This window comes from Nothobranchius furzeri, chromosome 5 (genome assembly GCF_043380555.1).
Source record: "Nothobranchius furzeri strain GRZ-AD chromosome 5, NfurGRZ-RIMD1, whole genome shotgun sequence".
Classification (NCBI taxonomy): domain Eukaryota; kingdom Metazoa; phylum Chordata; class Actinopteri; order Cyprinodontiformes; family Nothobranchiidae; genus Nothobranchius; species Nothobranchius furzeri.
This window is the reverse complement of record NC_091745.1, coordinates 802,501-822,295: the sequence shown is the minus strand read 5'-3', so window position 1 is coordinate 822,295 and position 19,795 is coordinate 802,501. Positions and strand designations below refer to the sequence as shown.

Genomic DNA, 19,795 nt, shown 5'->3' with positions numbered 1-19,795 from the left:
CAATGTCAGAACACCTGCATGAGACAGGTGTTAATTACAATCTGCCAGAATGACTCGCCACCTTCAGATTCCTCCAACACCGTTAAAAATGATCAAATATGGAACATATCGGCGTGTGCAGGCCAGAGTGCTGAAGCTCGGCGCATTGTTATTATGAAGCTAGGGCACATGCGGAGGACACACACACACACACGCAAAAATATACTTGTTTTAAATCACATTTATTGGGCCCACTTACTTTTTCTTAGGCGCACCCACAAATGAGTTTCTGGCTACGCTAATGGTGACATGTGACAGACTTCTCTGAGCTCCGCAGCCATTACACTTTTCACCTCGCGCACCCCCTAGCGGCAGCTCGCGCACCCCCACTGCAGCGCTTCTACCTGACCATTGTCGAACAAAGTGATGAAGATGAAGGTCAAAAAATTCTTAGAGATGTCTGACTTTCAAATTAAAAATGATTATACTGTTGAACCGAATCTGAAAAACGTTACTGACTTTTTGTTTGATTTCCTAAGTGATAATCGGGAAAAATGAAGTGAATTCAAACATTGTTATAACAGAGCCTGTGGTGAACATGTCTGTGTGTTAAGTTCTGTTTCTGCAACATTTCATGTCTACTGAACCATCAGGGGTAGACTGATTATAATAAGCCTCTTGTAGAGTGTGTGTGAGTGCTGTAGAGTGGGCCTACATGTGATATCTTTAGAACGAGTGGGCTGCAGCCTAAGTGTACAGCAGTTCTTCTGAGCCTTGTTTTGGGGGATGGGATAACTTTGCCATTATTCTGTTGTATTATTGGAAATCACAACCATAAGCTCACAGCTGCTCACACACACACTTTTGACCATGAGTTTTACAAAAACATCAGCTAAATCTTTTTCTAGTTGAGAAGTGAGAATTGGTTCAAAAGATCTTGCCAGGTTTGGTTCAGATTGAATCTAAAGACGGACACATTCCTTATCATCTGAACTGCTGTGGTTGAAAAGGGTTGTCTACACATTTAGAATTTTTTATATGCTCAGATTTTTGTGTGTTTGCGTGATATTCTACTAACGGAGTGTAGAGGGCAGAATGCAACCCTGCCTCCAAAGTGCCTCCATCTACTGTGTGAAGTGCTTTGAGACGACTCTTGCCATTATTTGCCGCTATATAAATAAACTTGAATTGAATTGAATTAAAAGACTAGGTTATCCAGACTCTCCACATAAACAGGAAAACAGAAAATGATCAGTCATGGTGAAAAGGCTCGCTGAAACATAAATGTGCCCCAGAAAGTAAAAGAACTGCAAAGATGAATGTAAATGTAAAGTTTAGGGCAGCAGTAGCTCAACAGGTAGAGCGGGTTGTCCAGTAGTCAGAAGGTTGCAGGTTCTATTCTTCTTGTTTCATGATGATAAACAGATGTGGTACTGCAGGGCTGAGCACTGGAGTTATGACCTGAGACCGGACCCGAATCAAATCAGCCCGAACGGTTCTGTTGGATTTATGAGAGCGTGTCATGGGGGTCAGATGTGTATGTCACATGTTCAGTGTGTGAGAGCTGGCAGCCCACTATCCCCCTGTATTCTCAATAGGTTGAAGGTTCAGACTCGATCATTTACATGTTGAAGATATCCATGTGAGTGACCACAGCTGCATTTTCTTTCATGTCCTATCTAACATTGAATCTGTCCCTCACAAACCGAAATCAAAGAGACGTATCATCAGTCAGCAGTGGATGGATTCTCTAGATTATTTGACAGCAGCTCAGTTCATGGTAATGATCCAAGTTTGAACAAGCGATGCTGCAGTATCTTAGGGTGGTTCCCGTTACGCAGATATTGTTTTATCTAAAAGAAGGAAAAGTCCTTGGATTAGTCAAAAACATTTACCGTCTCACTCTCAGAAGGACATGTCGCAGAGCCGAGAGGCATTGGAAGTCAACCAGATTAGAAAGTCAAACTGCACTTAAAAGAACTGATAGTATCTTTGGATGAAATGGTGATAAGTTCCAGGGCCACTTACTTTACTCAGCTGATTGCTGTAAACAAAAATAACTAAAGTTCTGTTTGACACATTAAAACCAGATTATTTCACCTCACGCCTCTCTTCCTCCTCTATCTGCTTCCTCTTCAGCACATCCTGAGCTTCTTTAAGGAATCTCCTACCATCTTTATGCAGATGACATCCAACTGTACATCTCCTTTAAGCCCCATGAGATGTCTAAGCTGCAGCTGTTACACACCTGCTTAGACTCTATCAAAACCTGGATGGTGGGAGCTTTCTTCAGCTGAATGAAGATAAGACTGAGATCCTCATCTGTGCCCCAGACAAGCTGGTTCCCAAAGTCAGAGACTCTCTTGGTCAGCTTGCTTTCCACACCAAACCTTCCATCAGGAATCTTGGCGTGACCTTTGACCCAGCTCTCACCCTGGATTCTCATGTCAGTTCTCTTGTTGGCTCTTCCTTCTTCCATCTCAGGAACGTTGCTAAGCTGAGTCCCATTCTGTCCCGCTCTGAACTTGAGACAGTTCTCCACACCTTCATCTCCTCACGCTTAGACTACTGTAACTCTCTTTTCACGTGTCTGAGCAGAACCTCCCTGAACCGTCTACAGGTGGTTCAGAACGCCTGTGCTCGGCTTCTGACCAAGTCCTCCAAACACACCCACATCACCCCGCTTCTCCTCCAGCTTCACTGGCTGCCAGTCAACTTCAGGGTTCATTTCAAGATCCTGGTTCTGGTCTATAGGGCCTTACATGGACAAGCACCATCTTACATTGGTGATCTTCTTAGTCCCTACACCCCCAGCAGGTCCCTGAGGTCCAGTGATCAAAGCCTACTGGTTGTGCAGCACCAGGCTAAAGGTCAAAGGTGACAGATCATTTGCTGCTGTGGCCCCCAGACTCTGGACCTCTCTCCCCCTGAGCCTGGGACCAGTGGACTCAGTGGTCTCCTTTAAAAAGCAGCTGAAGACTCACCTGTTCAAGATGGCTTTTGTGTGACCTTTATCACAACCCTGTCCTTGTTCTACTCTTATTCCGCCTTTCCCGGGATCCCAATTTCTCTCTTTCATATACATTTTTTTCTCTCCCTTTTCTTAACATTATTTTTATCACAATTTTTTTCACATTTTAAACATATTTTTAATAATTTTTAAAAATCTTTTTTTATGTTCTAATTTTTTAGTTTTTGTGAAGAACCTTGTGATTTGTATCTTGAGAGGCTCTGTATAAAACATTGTTTTCTTTTTTTTTCTTTCTTTCTCTTATGCCAGTTTACTCAAGGTCTGACTGTACTTTCTAGCATTGTTTGAGAGTAAAATTAGAAATATCGGCACGTTTTTCACCTTCCCTATCCACTTCCTACTTTCCCATCCAACCACCTTCCTCCCAATCAGGGCCCTTCTTTAGCCCTGTAGATTTCCAGGACATTTGCCTCATTCAGAAATGTATTAAACCAACGTCATGCCCTCTTGACATTATTCCTAATACCTTGTTCATTAGGATTTTTGACCAAATTGGTCCATGCATTGTTGATTTTATTCATTTATTTCCACATTCTGGCTCTGTACCATCTGTTTTCAAACATGCAGTTATTGAACTTATCCTCAAAAAAGCAAGTTTGGACTCATCTCAGCCTAAAAAATACAAACCCGTTTCTAAATGACCCTTTATCTCTAAAATACTGGAATAAGTTGTGGCAGATCAACTGATTACTTTTCTGGAACTACACAACAGTTTTGATAAATTCCAGTCTGGTTTTGGTAAAAAGCATTCAACAGAAACAGCTTTGCTTAACGTTTCCAGTGACATTATGATGGCTGCAGACAACGGCTGCATCAGGCAACTTCGCTGTCATCATTTAAATCCGCCCTGAAAACACACTTATATCGGCAAGCTTTTGACGCAGTCTGAGTCTTTTATTTTATTTATTTTAATTTTTAGTTCTGTTTTGATCTTTTCTGTCTTAAGGATTTTAAATGGCTTTATGTAAATATTATAGTCTGTGTTGTCAGCGCTTTGTTCTGACTCCTCGTCATATAAAATGCGCTTTATAAATAAAATTGATCTGTTCTCATCTGAACGGGGAGTTCACAGTGTTAGTATTGTTAGCTGTTTCTGCAGCCTTTGACACTGTTGATCACAGCACCTTAATTAACAGACTTGGCGACTCGGTGGGGATCTCTGGAACTGTTCTAGACTGGTTTAGATCGTGCCTTTCTAACAGAAGTTACAGTGTCTGTATAAACCAAATCATGCCAGATTCCACTGATCTGTTCTGTGGGGTACCCCAAGGCTCTGTTTTGGGTCCACTGTTGTTTCTGCTGTACATACACCCTCTTGGACAGGTAATTGAATCTTTTCATAATGTCTCTTATCACCTATATGCAGATGATATTCAGCTGTACTGCCCCTTTAAGGATTCAGAGTTCTATAAACTGTCTGAATGACTAGAGTGTCTGTCAGCTATCACCAGCTTGCTAGAAGATAACTTCCTTCAGTTAAACTCTGAAAAGACTAATGTCTGATCATTGCCCCTAAGAGCATGGTTCCCCTGATTAGTCAACAACTTGGTCACTTATCCTCTGCCGTCAAGTCAAACTTTTTGAATTTGGGTGGTGTTTTTGACCAGTCAGTGTCTCTTGAAGGTCACTCAAAAACGTTGGTCCGAAACGGTTTTTAACATTTAAAAAATATCTCCAAACTGAAGGTTGGTGTCAAAACATGAACTTGAAATGGTTATCCATTCCTTTATCTCCTCCCGTCTAGATTACTGTAACACACTCTTCACATGTTATAACAAAAAAGCCCTTGACCTCCTTCAGTTGGTCCAGAACTCTGCAGCGAGGCTCCTAACTGGAGCAAACAGAAGAGCACACATCACTCCTGTTCTGATGCCTCTGCACTGGTTACCCGTTAACTTTAGAGTTCATTTTAGAGTCCTGACTAGAACTTTCAGGGCTCTACATGGTCAAGCTCATCCCTATGTTACTGAACTGTTGAAGCCTTATGCTCCAACCCGAGCCCTCAGGTCCACACACCAGAACCTTCTAGAAGCTCCAAAGACCAGATACAAAAGTCAAGGTGATCGCTCCTTCCAGACTGTTGCACCCCGACTCTGGAATGATCTTCCTTTATTCTTACGCAGTATTGATAGTCTGGACACTTTTAAAAAACAGCTAAAGACCCTTTTATTTTCTTATTTTTAACTCAAGTTTGTAATCATCTTTCATTTGTTTTATAGTATTTTATAATTTTGTGATTTTATTTCTTGGATTTTAATCCATTTCTGTTTTAAGATCATTATTATTTTATGACTGTTTTGTTTTGATCTACAATATGTGAAGCACTTTGTGAATCTGTCTTTGAGTACTATATGAATAAAACTTACTCACTTACTAAAACTCACTTTTCAATATGCAATAGCTTTCGGAGGTTTGATTTAAATCTTTTTGCTGCTTGCTGTTCCATACAGGCTGCCTTGAAGAAGTACCAGATGGAACACAAGAGCAAAGGAGAGAGTATGGAGAAATGCCAGGCAGAGCTAAAGAAGCTACGAAGGAAAAGCCAAGGCAGCAAGAACCCGTCAAAGTATGGCGAGAAGGAGATGCAGGTGAGCTCCTGCTGAGTTTCTTTTCTGACGGCGAGATTAAATAAATCCTCACTTATACACTTCTCATCTAACTGGGAAGTAAATGTAATAGTTGAAAGCTAGAGGTAATATTCGAAGTGGAACGTGAAAGCAGCTAAGGTGTTTTAAAGTCACAGAAGAATCACTGATGTCTGATTGCTACTCCACCTTTTCTGGTTTGACTGATATGCCACAATTACATTATTACTAGAAGAAATTAAATATCATTAGCTCTTCCAGTAGCTTACTAGTGAACATGTTGAATGAAATGCCAGGATGTTTTTCATGTAAAATTGCTGTAATGCTTAAAATGGAGTTCCACACTTTCTGCCTTCCTCCGCTTCTTCCCAAAATGTCCAGCAGAAGACATGATCAGATTTAGCAAGCCACAAAATTATATACGTATATTTACATTTACATTATGTACAGTACATATATTTACAAGGAATGTGTCATGATCAAAAGCCATAGTTTATATGTGCTATACCTCAAAAAAAAAAACACCGGGACACATCACAGGGTTTTCAAATCCAGTGGGTGTCCTTTCTGACTTTGTCCACCTGGAGGCAGCATCGAGCACACTCCCTGAAGCAGAAAGTTTTTTTCTGTCTACACCTAGCAACTATTTACATGTGGTTTTGTGATTGGGTGATCTGGTTCATATCTCAGCCTATCGGATGATCTTGATTTTTTCTCCTTCCTGACTGCCGAGTCCTAGCTTACATAGCAGCGAGAGCTGATGAAGCAGACTGAGAGCTCCGTTGGCAGGATTTCACTCTGCATCTGCTACAGATCGAATGTGCAAAAGCACCTTTATCTTGGCATGAATTATTTATATTCAGTTTCTAAATCTCAGGCTATCTCACCATAGAAGAGTCGCTCTTTCACCTAAGCTGACTGATGTCATGTAACAATATTCAGTCTACGCTTTGTTTTGCAACAATAATAAGCAGACTAAAGTAAACTGACTGGCCCAAAAAATGTCACCACCTGGATTTAACTAAGTAAATAGGTTCAAACATCGTATTGGCTAATTACTGCATGGGCGACTATCTTTCAGCTGGCAACAAGCTACTGGTGCAATGAGTTGGTTCCTGGAAAAATAATTTTTTTTTTGAGAAGGGTGAGATCATTGGCATTCATCAAGCAGAGAAAACATTCAAGGAGATTGCAGAAACTCCTGAAATCAGGTTAATGTCCAACGCATTGTTAAAACCTGCTCTGATGATTCCAGATGTACCCTGTTCCAGAGTGATGTGTGCATCAGGGGAAGAAGAGAGGCAGATGATCTTCATTGGAAGATCTTGGTGAAACATTAGACATGGAATATGGAACATTTTAATAAAAAGCTATCTTTCCAAAAAAAAACCTCCACGGTGCATTTAAAGGTGCAGAATAAACATATAGTTTCTCTTTTAAAAGCTTGGTTTAAAAAATAAATAAGCAACATTTTATTTTGACTGGTACGACACTGGGTTTGTGTTTACATCTCCCAGCCAAAAGGGTTAAAAGCCACTTGGCAAGGTGAGGCTAGGACTGTATAAAATGGCGGACTCATTAAATCAAACAGCTGATTCTGAGCCCAGAAGATGTACTAACAGTAAATACTGTTGTAAAATAAACTTGTTAGTAGAAATTAGTCCTTACGTACGACTCGTCACTGGACATGGTGCTGGCTAGTCTCTTTACGAATTGGCAGCGGAAAAAGGAAAAACTCTGTATTCATTGTTTTGTTACTACATTTACAGGGAGTGCAGAATTATTAGGCAAATGAGTATTTTGTCCACGTCATCCTCTTCATGCATGTTGTCTTACTCCAAGCTGTATAGGCTCAAAAGCCTACTACCATTTAAGCATATTAGGTGATGTGCTCTGTAATGAGAAGGGGTGTGGTCTAATGACATCAGCACCCTGTATCAGGTGTGCATAATTATTAGGCAACTTCCTTTCCTTTGGCAAAATGGGTCAAAAGAAGGACTTGACAGGCTCAGAAAAGTCAAAAATAGTGAGATATCTTGCAGAGGGATGCAACAGTCTTAAAATTGCAAAGCTTCTGAAGCGTGATCATCGAACAATCAAGCGTTTCATTCAAAATAGTCAACAGGGTCGCAAGAAGCGTGTGGACAAACCAAGGCACAAAATAACTGCCCATGAACTGAGAAAAGTCAAGCGTGCAGCTGCCAAGATGCCACTTGCCACCAGTTTGGCCGTATTTCAGAGCTGCAACATCACTGGAGTGCCCAAAAGCACAAGGTGTGCAATACTCAGAGACATGGCCAAGGTAAGAAAGGCTGAAAGATGACCACCACTGAACAAGACACACAAGCTGAAACGTCAAGACTGGGCCAAGAAATATCTCCAGACTGATGTTTCTAAGGTTTTATGGACTGATGAAATGAGAGTGAGTCTTGATGGGCCAGATGGACGGGCCCGTGGCTGGACTGGTAAAGGGCAGAGAGCTCCAGTCCCACTCAGACGCCAGCAAGGTGGAGGTGGAGTACTGGTTTGGGCTGGTGTCGTCAAAGATGAGCTTGTAGGGCCTTTTAGGGTTGAGGATGGAGTCCAGCTCAACTCCCACTGCCAGTTTCTGGAAGACACCTTCTTCAAGCAGTGGTACAGGAAGAAGTCTGCATCCTTCAAGAAAAACGTGATTTTCATGCAGGACAATGCTCCATCACACGCGTCCAAGTACTCCACAGCGTGGCTGGCAAGAAAGGGTATCAAAGAAGAAAAACTAATGACATGGCCTCCTTGTTCACCTGATCTGAACCCCATTGAGAACCTGTGGTCCATCATCACATGTGAGATTTACAAGGAGGGAAAACTGTACACCTCTCTGAACCGTGTCTGGGAGGCTGTGGTTGCTGCTGCACGCAATGTTGATGGTGAACAGATCAAAACACTGACAGAATCCATGGATGGCAGGCTTTTGAGTGTCCTTGCAAAGAAAGGTGGCTATATTGGTCGCTGATTTGTTTTTGAATGTCAGAAATGCATAATTGGGAATGTGGAGATGTAATATTGGTTTCACTGGTAAAAATACTTAATTGAAATGGGTATATATTTGTTTTTTGTTAAGTTGCCTAATAATTATGCACAGTAATAGTCACCTGCACACACAGATATCCCCCTAAAATAGCTAAAACAAAAAAAAAACAACTAAAAACTACTTCCAAAAACATTCAGCTTTGAAATTAATAAGTTTTTTGGGTTCATTGAGAACATTGTTTTTGTTCAAAAATAAAATTATTCCTCAAAAATACAACTTGCCTAATAATTCTGCACTCCCTGTATTTGAAAACAATTTTCACCTTTGGTTTTCCTCCTTGAATTATTGGAGTAACACAAGAAAGTTTTATTAAGTTCCTTCACAAGCGCATAAAAAAGATTAAATGGATAATAATGAGAGGAAAACTGATGGTTTTTCTGGGATCTGCTTTAGCCACTCCTACAGTTTGTTGGTTACTGCCCCGAGGACCACGAGTACCACCGATGTCTTCACTCTCCAGGCTTTCTCAAGCTCTTCTTTGAGGCCCTGGTACTTCTCTAGTTTCTCGTGTTCCTTTTTCCTGATGTTGCATCACTTGGTAATGCCACGTTAACCAAAACGGCTGTCCTCTGGTGTTTGTTAATCACACATCGTCCGGTTGGTTCGCCATCACCTGTTTGTTGGTCTGGATCTGAAAGCCCCACAGGAGCTTGGCTCAGTCGTTCTCTACCACCTTAGGGGGTGTTACCCACTTTGACCTTTGGATTTCTAGTACAATATGGCCGTTTTTTTCAAACACACAGTGCCACCAGATCAGCATAATATTACCACAATGGTGTCTTATCAATGCGCCATGCTGGCATGGCAATGCGCACATTTTGCGGTAATTGTCTGTCTTTTAAATGGCTATTGTGCCTTGGCACAACAGTCATGGTGACATGGGGAGTTTCTGCCAAGCTCCGGCCGGCCAGCAACTAAATAGAAAATTAAAGTTAACACTGGCAGTAAGTTTAACTTTTGTCAACAGAACCAGCTGAGATGACAAACTGGAGCGCTGCAGAGAGATCAGCAAGGCATTAGCTACATACTAACCCAAAGCTAACGGAGTTTTCCTGGGCGTTTTTAGCACAAAAAAAAAAAACGCGGTAGAACTTAGTACTAAAATCATAACTAGGTAAGCTGACCGAGGATATTGAGCTTTGCTGGTCCACTGCAGCCAAAGATCTGCGAGTCTGCCGTTGTGGACGCTCCCAGCTCTGGGACACGAATGACCAAGCGTTGTTGTGGTAAATGCATAGAACATCCCCCCCAAACAACTAGCAAACTATTGGCAAGGAAAATGCAGTTGAGCAACTCAAAAGTGAAGCAGTGTCAACAAAAAGAGCTGCGGTGTTTCTGTGGTACAAAGGTTTGAACTTTGAGATTGTTTAAACAGGTGATGAATCTAATCTTGAATCTCATCTTTTTTCCCACTGTCTTCATGTGCCACGCTGTCTGTCCTGTCCTAATTTTTTCTTCTTGCTTTATAATATTTTTTACGTTTATTTGTGCAAAAATGTTGCTCCATCGATGACTTACAATCGTGTCTAGAGCTCCATTTCTCTGCTGATCAGGTTTGAACGTCATTCGAGGATTGGGGAGATCCTGAATTCCTGTTCCTTCATCCCTCTTCACTGTCAGCTTTCCCGCGTTGGGTCTCGAATCTGTCAGGGTGGAGTTGGCGGGGAAAGCGAGGTGTGGCTGCAGGCTTGTTTACCTCAGTCCAGAAAGGAGCCAGCTGTGCGATCTGGGCCTGGCTGTTAACTTGTTGTTCGTTAGAATCTGTTGGATCCACCGGCGCCCTGCTTGGTATTGCTGGTGGGTTTTGATGGAGAGTCTGTCCCGCAGTGTGCTTCTTCCGCACCGGGGCTTTGTTTGAGGGGAGTGGGTTTTGGGAATGTGTGCCAGTGTTCCATGCTGCATCTGTGTCTGAGCCTACGTGCAACAGAGTGGAGGCTCTGTACGGTATCCGGTTTGGTTTGGTGCATCTGTGAGATTTGGATCCCTCTGGCTGATTCGATTACCCTGTTGGAACGGGTACCTGTGGATTGTGACTATTTTAATGTTCATAGATCATCTGGCAGAGGTGGAGGCCTAGTCGTCGTCTACAAACCCTGTTTTAAAGCTGCTTTCCGGAGTTTTCCTCTTTAAGAAATTCTGTATGATTTGTTAGAAATCCGTAAAAGTGATTATCTTATCATGTACCGTGATATAATATAAGCAATATGTCTTTTTTATTTATTTTTTGCTAAGCACACCCCCTGCCCGGCAGAGCTCCGTGCAATAGGAAACTGAGCGCCGACCAGAACTAAGCAATAGCGTTAGACTGCCGCTTAGACGCTTCACATTTAAGGAATACCTCGGCTGATGCAGAGTTGATGAACTTTTTGCGGACAAGAAGGTCTCTAAAATATAAATGATTGAAAATATAACATGACATGAGAATAATACTCGTAAAACAACGTGTTTTAGCTCAGTTTGTCGGCTACAGAAGCACATTTATAAACCGAAACGTGAAGTCGCCATCTTAAAAAACAAAGGAACAACGTTTTTGTGTGATATGCTTGTCAGCCACTAGATGGTGACATTAGATAAGAGAAATACTCCGGAAAGAAGCTTCAACTGTAGGCAGCTCGTTCCTTCAGTGTTACTTACCTCCTTTCAGCTGTATTTGTTTGAACTTGGCCCATTTCCTTGACTAACTGTGGGGGTGATCAGTCGTCCACCAAAGTTGGACTCTTTTTAAAAGATTTTGCTGATCCAGTGGCTGACAGCCTATTGAAATATGATCATGTTTTATTTCTCTGTGATTTGAATATGCATGTGTGTTGTCCTTATAACCCTCTAGCTGGAGACTTTTTGAACATGATGGGATATTTGAATTTGACACAACAGGTGATGGGTCCTACCCATATTAAGGGGCATGTTCTGGATCTATTTTATTTTTCCTTTGGTGTCCCTGCTGTCCCTGCTGAGATTGTCCCTTCTGTGTTTTCTGATCACTCATCAGTTTTGTATGATTTCATTTTGCTCTGCCATCCTGGTGTGAGGGATGTTCAGGCTAAAAACAGCCATGTTTTAAATGCGGAGAGGGTTGCTGAGTTTGATCTGCTTTGCAAAAATATACTGGATCTGATGCCTCCCCCTAAGGTTAGGAAGCATAGACTTGCAAGGGAGCCTTGCTCTCTGATGCTACCAGGGCTTGCAGGTGAGCATGTAGGTTTACGGGGAACAAATGGAAGAGGGATGGTTTGCAGGTCTCTTGTGAGATCTTCAGGGTATACTTAGTCGTATCCATAATTGAGTTGGAAAGACTTATTCTTAAATCAAAAGCCAGCTGGCTCTTCCCTTAATACTGTGCCTCCTCGTGTCTGTAAAGAGGCATTGTCTTCATTGGACATATTTATATTAACCATTGTAACTTAACCTCCTGAATCCTAGGCCAATTTGCAGAGATTTTCTTGAAAAAGATGTGTCCAAAATGAATTGAGTATATCTCATAAACTACAAGGTTTGTTTGAACTGTTTTGGTGTCAAGATAAAGGGAAGACTTTTAAAATTACTCAAAATTTTCTAAAGCAACTTTTATGTCACCGATTGAGAGTAACAGGATCTGGAACACAGCAAAAATAAGAAAAAGGAATCAATTGATGATGTTAAAATTCCTTCTAAAAACCCAGATGCAGCATAGAACATCTAGAAATCCACAGGATAGGATCTGGACAATCCTATTGCTCACTCAAAATTCATGCAAAAAAAAGAAGCATAGAAAGTAGGGTCGAGCATCTATTGGAACCGGTTCCAACTGTTGGTTTTTCCCGGAATCATTCAGTTTTTTTATTTCGATTCCTAGAATGCCGACTGAAGAGAAGAGGAGTCCGCGGCCGTTCTCCTTGAAAAATAAACGTGATCTGCAAATTGTGATCAACGCTTTTCAGAGCTGATCACACCAGCTGTCTGTGTGCAGCACCGAGTCCCCCCTCCCCCACCCAGATATAGACAAATGCATCTGCCGAACTTTTACTCCGTAATGTAAACTTTTAACTCCTGCAGCGTAGACGTAACGTGTTAAATACGTCAACACGGTGGATTTAATAGAAGCTTTAAAGAACAAACTCTGGATGGTGTGAGGTGAGTTTGTCTCACTGCAGAAATAAAAACACACACGGAGCGTCAGCAGTCAGACACGGCCACTCACCAATACTCATGTGTGTGTGTGTGTGTGTGTGTGTGTGTGTGTGTGTGCGCGCGCTCGCGTGCGCATGCGTGCGTGCGTGAGTGAGCGTCAGAAGGCTGAACAATAACCTGTAGAATAATTAAAGTCATCATGTTAGAGAAGCTTTTTCTGTGGTGGACCACACCAGCTACCGCCACAATAAATGTTACTGACAGCAGCTACATCTAAGTTTCACTTCCTGTTCTGACTGAATGCTGCTGCAGCTTGGAGGTGTAGTTCTCAGTCATCCTGGACATGATCATCCTGAGAGTTTTAGCTGAAAACAGCTGGGCGTTTCCAAGTGGTGCTCGCTGCAGAACCACAAAGGCGGAGCTGCACCAGAGTCAGCCCCGCCCATTCCATCAGAGTCAGTCCAATTCCTTCCGGTTGTCAGACTTGATAGCATTCTGGAAACAAAGAGGGTGTTATAGCTAAAAAATACAAGATTGAGGACGGAGTTGAGAAGTTAATTGAACAGTTTTTGTAAAGGTTCCATATAATTAAAAATCTAACTTTTGGAACTTTTAATCGTGTTATATCGTCATTTCCTCATAAGAAACATGCCAAAGCCATTTTTGGCCTCATTCATGCATTTTCCTCCCATCTCAGCTTCAATTTGGTCTCCTTCCCCGAAGCGGGTCTGGTCTTGGTTCTCAAATCTGGATATTCTGTGAATTTTCTGACAAATTATTTCTGAAATGACTTCTACTGAGACACCGCCGGAAAAAATCATACATCCCATCTACAAAAACACACTGGGTAGCACAATTACATGTAACGCCACCTAATTTTTATCAGGTGTAGTGGTTATGGAGTCAGGTTGACCTGCAGTTTTGCGCAGGTTCGCCTCCCAGCAGCAGAAGGATTAGATAGTTTACAACCCATTTTCTTCATTTCTAGCTACACTTGCCAGTTTACAACAATTTACTGGTATACCGTTTAACATATAATGACTAATGTGTTTTTTATTTATTTATTTGTTTATTTAGCCAGTGTGAGTCCATTTGTGAGCAGAGTTTCAACTAAAATGCTGTTTAGGAACGACCAAATTCAAAGAACTTGTAGAGACATGAATATTTTGCTAAAAATAAACATTACAACTAAAATATAAACAAATTAAATGTTTCAGCTGGCTAAATAGATTGTTGCCGACCCCACCGACAATCGAACCAGCATCAGCTGAGGGGAAAGCAAAATTTGATTCAGACGATCTTGCCACTGGACTACCAGAACCCATTCGATAGTCTTTCATGCTGTTGTACGGCAGTTTTGTTAAAGCGGCTGTGGGCAGATATTTGCTAAAAGAAATCTTTTCATTTCGAGATATATTCAGGCTTGAATATATCTTGAATTCATGTAGCAAGTTATATTTATCTTGTTTAATTGGAGCATAGAACATAGCATTAACGACTGTAAACTAGTAACAGCCGTAATTCATGTGGGTCAGGTTAGTTTGCGATAAAGTTGAAAAACAAAAACGGAAGTCAGTGAGCTAGGCTGAGTTTGCGTGAATGGGCGGGGCTGACTCTGGTGCAGCTCCGCCTTTGTGGTTCTGCAGCGAGCACCCTCTCGGTGTTTCTGGATATGTTGGAGACATTTAGCCTCTCATCCCAGAGGCTTCTTCCAGACTTTTGTTGTGGTCAGAAACAAACACACTGGTTGTGCTGCAAGTCTTTTTCTTTTTGTCTCCAAAACATGTTTTTGTCTAAATGAAGGTGATGTTGTTGTTCATCAAGTAGGACCTCTGGTTAGCTGGCTCATGTCAAGCATGGAATGTCTTGAAAGAATCTGAATCGAGAATCGATAGGAACTGGAATCCAAACAAGGAATTGGAATCGGAATCATTCAAAATCAAACGATGCCCTACCCTATAGAAAAGTTAGAGAGGTATTAGTTGATAGAAATTTAGGCGGACCTCATATTGGACCATTTTGGACACATTTTTTTTTCATAGTTTGTGACATTAGGAATTTCTCAGGTTTTTTTTCTTTTTTTCCCCTCACTTTTATCTTATGTTAGAAAGTCTTTCCATGTAAACATGTTTTATGTTTTGGGGGGAAAAGCCACCTAACATATTTTTACCCATTTAAAATAGGTGGGAAACCAGGGTTCAAATTATGGGGAAGCAAAGGGGCGCCCGGCTCAACCGTAAGGGTGACGGACTCCTCTGGAAGCCCGACAGATGATTCTGGTTCTACTTGCATTACATTATTTATATCCACTTATCCATCTGCAATGTTCAGCAACCATTCAGTATATTTGTGCTGCAATAAATGGTCTGCAGAACTAAAGACAAAAACTAAATGCTTACCACAGGCTCCACATGTGACTCCAGAGTGTGGTCGCCGAGTCTCAGCCTACCTTGGTTTGGTGGTCTGTGACTATAAAGAACATCCAGTGCATCGCAGCAGCTCCGTGTATTTCTCCCATTTCCGATCCGCAAAAAAAAATCCTCTCCGACTGTTTCTGTCCTTAACTTTTTTATATTGGCTTTTAGTTTCTTCAGCTTGGCCCGACGATGTTCTGATTTACACTCAGATCCTTGGATTGCCATCGGCTGAGATAGAAACCTTCCTCACTAATCCATCTAGCTCTTCCTGAATGTGGACTCGTACAATAATGGTGAGGAATTAATGGAGCTCAGAAGATGACCAAAATGTACTGTTACTTGCTGGCATTTTTTCACATTCACATACAACCAATGAAAATACAAACATGGAACTCTGCTTGTTTTGCTTGTTGCATGTAGTGACGCATTTCTGCCAACCAGTCAATGGACCGTGTTGTGTACACCCTAACCAAACCGCTCCAGAAATTTCTGGACCAACAACTGAAGCGGGCCAAAAAGTCCCATGACTAGTGTGGTCCGATTAGGTTGTCTGGAACGGTTTTACTATCAGAACAGAAAAATGAACTATCCGAACCTTCCCATTCCATGCCCAGGGTATCCGCGGGTCCTTAAGAAGTCTTAAAAAGCTTTAAATTAGCTTTTCCAAATTTAAGGCCTTAAAAATCCTTCAAAATGACAAATAATCCTTAAATACAGTTTCCAGAGGTCTTAAATGACCAAAGACCCAATAAACAAGATTCTTTTATTTCTATAAAATTTTCGTTGGTGTTCAGCCTTTTTTGTGTACGATGTTGCCGTAAGCGGAACCGTACACATTCAGCTGGCTGTGAAAGGGGGCTATTTTTAGATGAGCACATCAGCTGGTTAAGCTAGTGGGAGCTTGCGCCATGGGGAAGTGCAAGTTTAATGGTAACTGGATGGCTAATCCCACGATCGTGGCGTGGTTAGCACCGGTTCCAGGCAACAGCTGGAAATGATAGTTTAAATGATAAATGACCCGCACTTGTATAGCGCCTCTCAGAGTCAGGACTCCAACGCGCTTTACCCTACAGTGTATCATTCATCCATTCACACACACATTCACACACTGGTGGTGATGAGCTACGATGTAGCCACAGCTGCCCTGGGGCGCACTGACAGAGGCGAGGCTGCCGAGCACAGGCACCACCGGTCCCTCCGACCACCACCAGCAGGCAACGTGGGTTAAGTGTCTTGCCCAAGGAAACAACAGCAGAATTCTCTGTCAGGAACCAGGATCGAACCTGCAATCTTCCGATTACTGGACAACCCGCTCAACCTGTTGAGCTGCCTACTGCTGCCCTGCTTAAATAGCTTAAATTTGGTCAAAGTGGCCTTAAAAAAGGTCTTAAAAAGTCTTAAATTTGGCTCCCTCAAGCCTGCAGGTACCCTGCATGCCAAAATGGTCGATGGAAACGAGCTAGATATGGTCTGCGGACTCTCCGGGGATTCTTTCAGGTGGAGATGATGCAGATCGCTGATCGTTGATGCGCTCCAAGCACGACCACAGTAACATTCTCAAAGTGTCCCCACCCCCAAAAAATATAAGTTACACACAATTGTTTATGTCTGCATATATCCTCTGGTGCTTCCTGTTTTTATTTGTTCCTGATGTGTTTCGCTGCTGCGGAGCAGATTTATCAGTAATTACTGAATCTGTACTGGAAAAAGCAGGTGTACACAAACAGTTTTCCTCCACAGCGCCTGTTAGCACATTGTGCACCAGTAAAAGGCATCTTCCTTGCAAAATAAAAAGCAACTCACATTTATTCAATAAAGTTCTGAGGAAAAAAGTAATTTGAAAAGATGCACGAGTGCTATGTTTTAAAGTAGTTTATCAAACAGAGAGTACTTTTCATTGCACCTGCAACATATGTCGCACTGTACATCCCTGAAATGTCTCCGCAACGTTCTGTGACTCTTAAAAAAACAGTAAAAACGGTGAGAACGGAGCGAAAGGCTTTAGCAATCAGGAAACGGCTGGCAGTGAATGAGTTCATGCAATTATCTAATCAACCAATCACATGGCAGTTGCTTCAATGCATTTAGGGGTGTGGTCCTGGTCAAGACCATCTCCTGAACTCCAAAATGAATGTCAGCATGGGAAAGAAAGGTGATTTAAGCTATTTTGAGCGTGGCATGTTTGTTGGTGCCAGACGGGCCAGTCTGAGTATTTCACAATCTTCTCAGTTACTGGGATTTTCAGTCAGAAGTTGTAGAACGCCCCAATTTTTCCAGTAATTGATTGCAGTTTAAGTCATTGAAGTCCATTGAATAGCTCAAAATGGTACAAAGTTAAGTGGTGAACTGTCAGAGTTAAAAATTTAAATAAAAAAAATTGTTTGGGGGCAAATTTTCATGAATTCTTGCCCATGCATGTCTGATCTCTGAATTGTGTGCACTGAAACTCTAATTTCCCTCTGGGATCAATAAAGTATTGATTGATTGAATGATTAAATTGCTAAGATTTATTGCAAAGCATCTTATTAGATATATTTTTTAATTGAGTCCCACCCCTAATATATATATGTATGTATATATATATATATATTAATATATATATATATATATATATATATATATATATATATCACACGCATACAGTAAAGGCCACACCTTCTCATTCAATGTGTTGTCTTTACTTTCATGACCATTTACATTGGGAGATTCTCACTGAAGGCATCACAACTATGAATGAATGCATGTGGCGTTATGTATTTAACCCAAAAAGGGGAAATAACTGAAAACATGTTTTGTATTCTATTTTTTTTTTCAAATAAGCCACGCTTTGCTCTGATTATTAGTTTGTTATGACTTGTAGTGAGCTTCAAAAGGTAGTCACCTGAAATGGTTTTCCAACATTCTTGAAGGACTACCTGTTGAAGCTCATCAAGAGAATGCTTAAAGTGTCATCATCAATATGCAAATTAGTGTGTGATGTCATCCGGCAACATCAGGGTGACTTTCTTGGCGAACTTCAGCTACTGTCTGTCGGAGACAGTTGGCAACACTGCCTGGAAGGAGGTCACTAACGCCCACTTCCTCCTACCTGCGAGAGGTTGATTTCATCCTGCTGCTGAGAATGTTTTAGTCTGCAACATTCATGTCTCAGATGACGCACCTGTACCAGAGTGGACATTCTTACTACCGTATTTTCCGGACTTTAAGTCACACTTTTTTTCGTAGTGTGGCTGGTCCTGCGACTTATATGCCAAAGTGATTTATATACCAAATTATGTATACCGCGCTGCTGTGGGCCGGCTCCGGACCAGGAATGAGCTCTCCCCGCCCGCTGGGAGGGTTTGAAACACCGCCATCCTCTGCTGGAGACCGTGGCGTGCTGCACCCTGATTGTTTATTCTGTTATTGTTACTGGTACTTGTCTTGCAATGTGAAATGTTTGGCCACAAAAGGATCAAATGTGGATACTGGCCCTGTTAAAAGAAATCCCAAAATACAAATCATGAAAACTTAAACATTATTTTTGAATAATATAGATGATTAAAAGACACTAAAACAATCTACCTAATTTTAGAACATTACATCACTAATATATCACAATATATCACAATTATTAAACAATATAGTATATTTTTATGAAAAGAGATTACTGTAGAATATTTTGTAAAAACATGTGTTCAATGGATATAATTTCGGATCAAATATAGATTATTAGAATATTATATATTTAAGCATCTGCCTCATTGTCATCTTTCTCCTCTTCATTATTACTGATGGCCAGATTGGCTGGCACAATAACTGTTGCTCTCCATTTTCCATAGAAATATTTTTTTTAAACTGCTAAATATATTGAATATTATTATTGTCATTATTACTGTTACCATGATTATGAAGATTACGTCTGACAATCAATAGATTTTACCTAAAAATGTACAGAATTTATTTTACTTGGGCGTATGTTCAATTGTGGCAGATTTGATTTCATGCTATTATTTCACCAACTTCATTAAGTTTAACATTTACAACGCATTTATCTTTATTTAGCACAACTAGAGAGTTCCATAAACCTAGCACTGTTCGTTTTAGAGATCTGTCTGTAAAAACAGGAGGCGACTGAGCAGTATTCTAGTTCTGCAGACATAGTAAAGCTTGGCGCGTCATAGCCTCGTGCTGATTGATGGGATGGCACAAAGTGTGACTAGCTTGATCTCTGGGCATTGGGTGGATGAAATCCCGTAATTCTAAGAGTCCGTGAAAAGGCACACCAACATCATTTATGATGTGAGTGAAAGTGTCCAAAAATAAACTTCAGTCCTATAAAGAGTTAAAATAGCATGATATGGAACCTTTAGTAAGTGTAGATATCTTGATTCAGTCAGACAACCAGACAATGTTGGAATTTGAATGTGATTGAGCCCTGACCTTCATCCTCCACTTGTGTGTGCCTTTCCATCACTCCTAGCTCTCATCTGCCTTGAAACACTTCTGCATCAGTGGGTAAAATTGGCTGAAATGGTAATCATTTCATTATGTAGTTCAGTGGAGGGTACCAAGATATTATAGAGAAAGTCCATCTATAAACCCCTTTCTAATGCATATCATATGT

The 19,795-nt window shown here is 41.2% G+C and overlaps 1 protein-coding gene across 5 annotated transcripts in view; it reads left to right on the top strand.

Moving 5' to 3' along the window:
• Nucleotides 1-19,795, top strand: part of LOC107378276 (BAR/IMD domain-containing adapter protein 2) — a 131,777-nt gene that overhangs the window by 91,025 nt on the left and 20,957 nt on the right. For all 5 annotated transcript variants that reach the window (XM_070551323.1, XM_070551325.1, XM_070551322.1 and 2 more), the window contains exon 6: nt 5,461-5,598. In XM_070551323.1, coding sequence (XP_070407424.1) covers nt 5,461-5,598 — 138 coding nt within the window. The remainder of the gene's footprint in view (nt 1-5,460; nt 5,599-19,795) is intronic.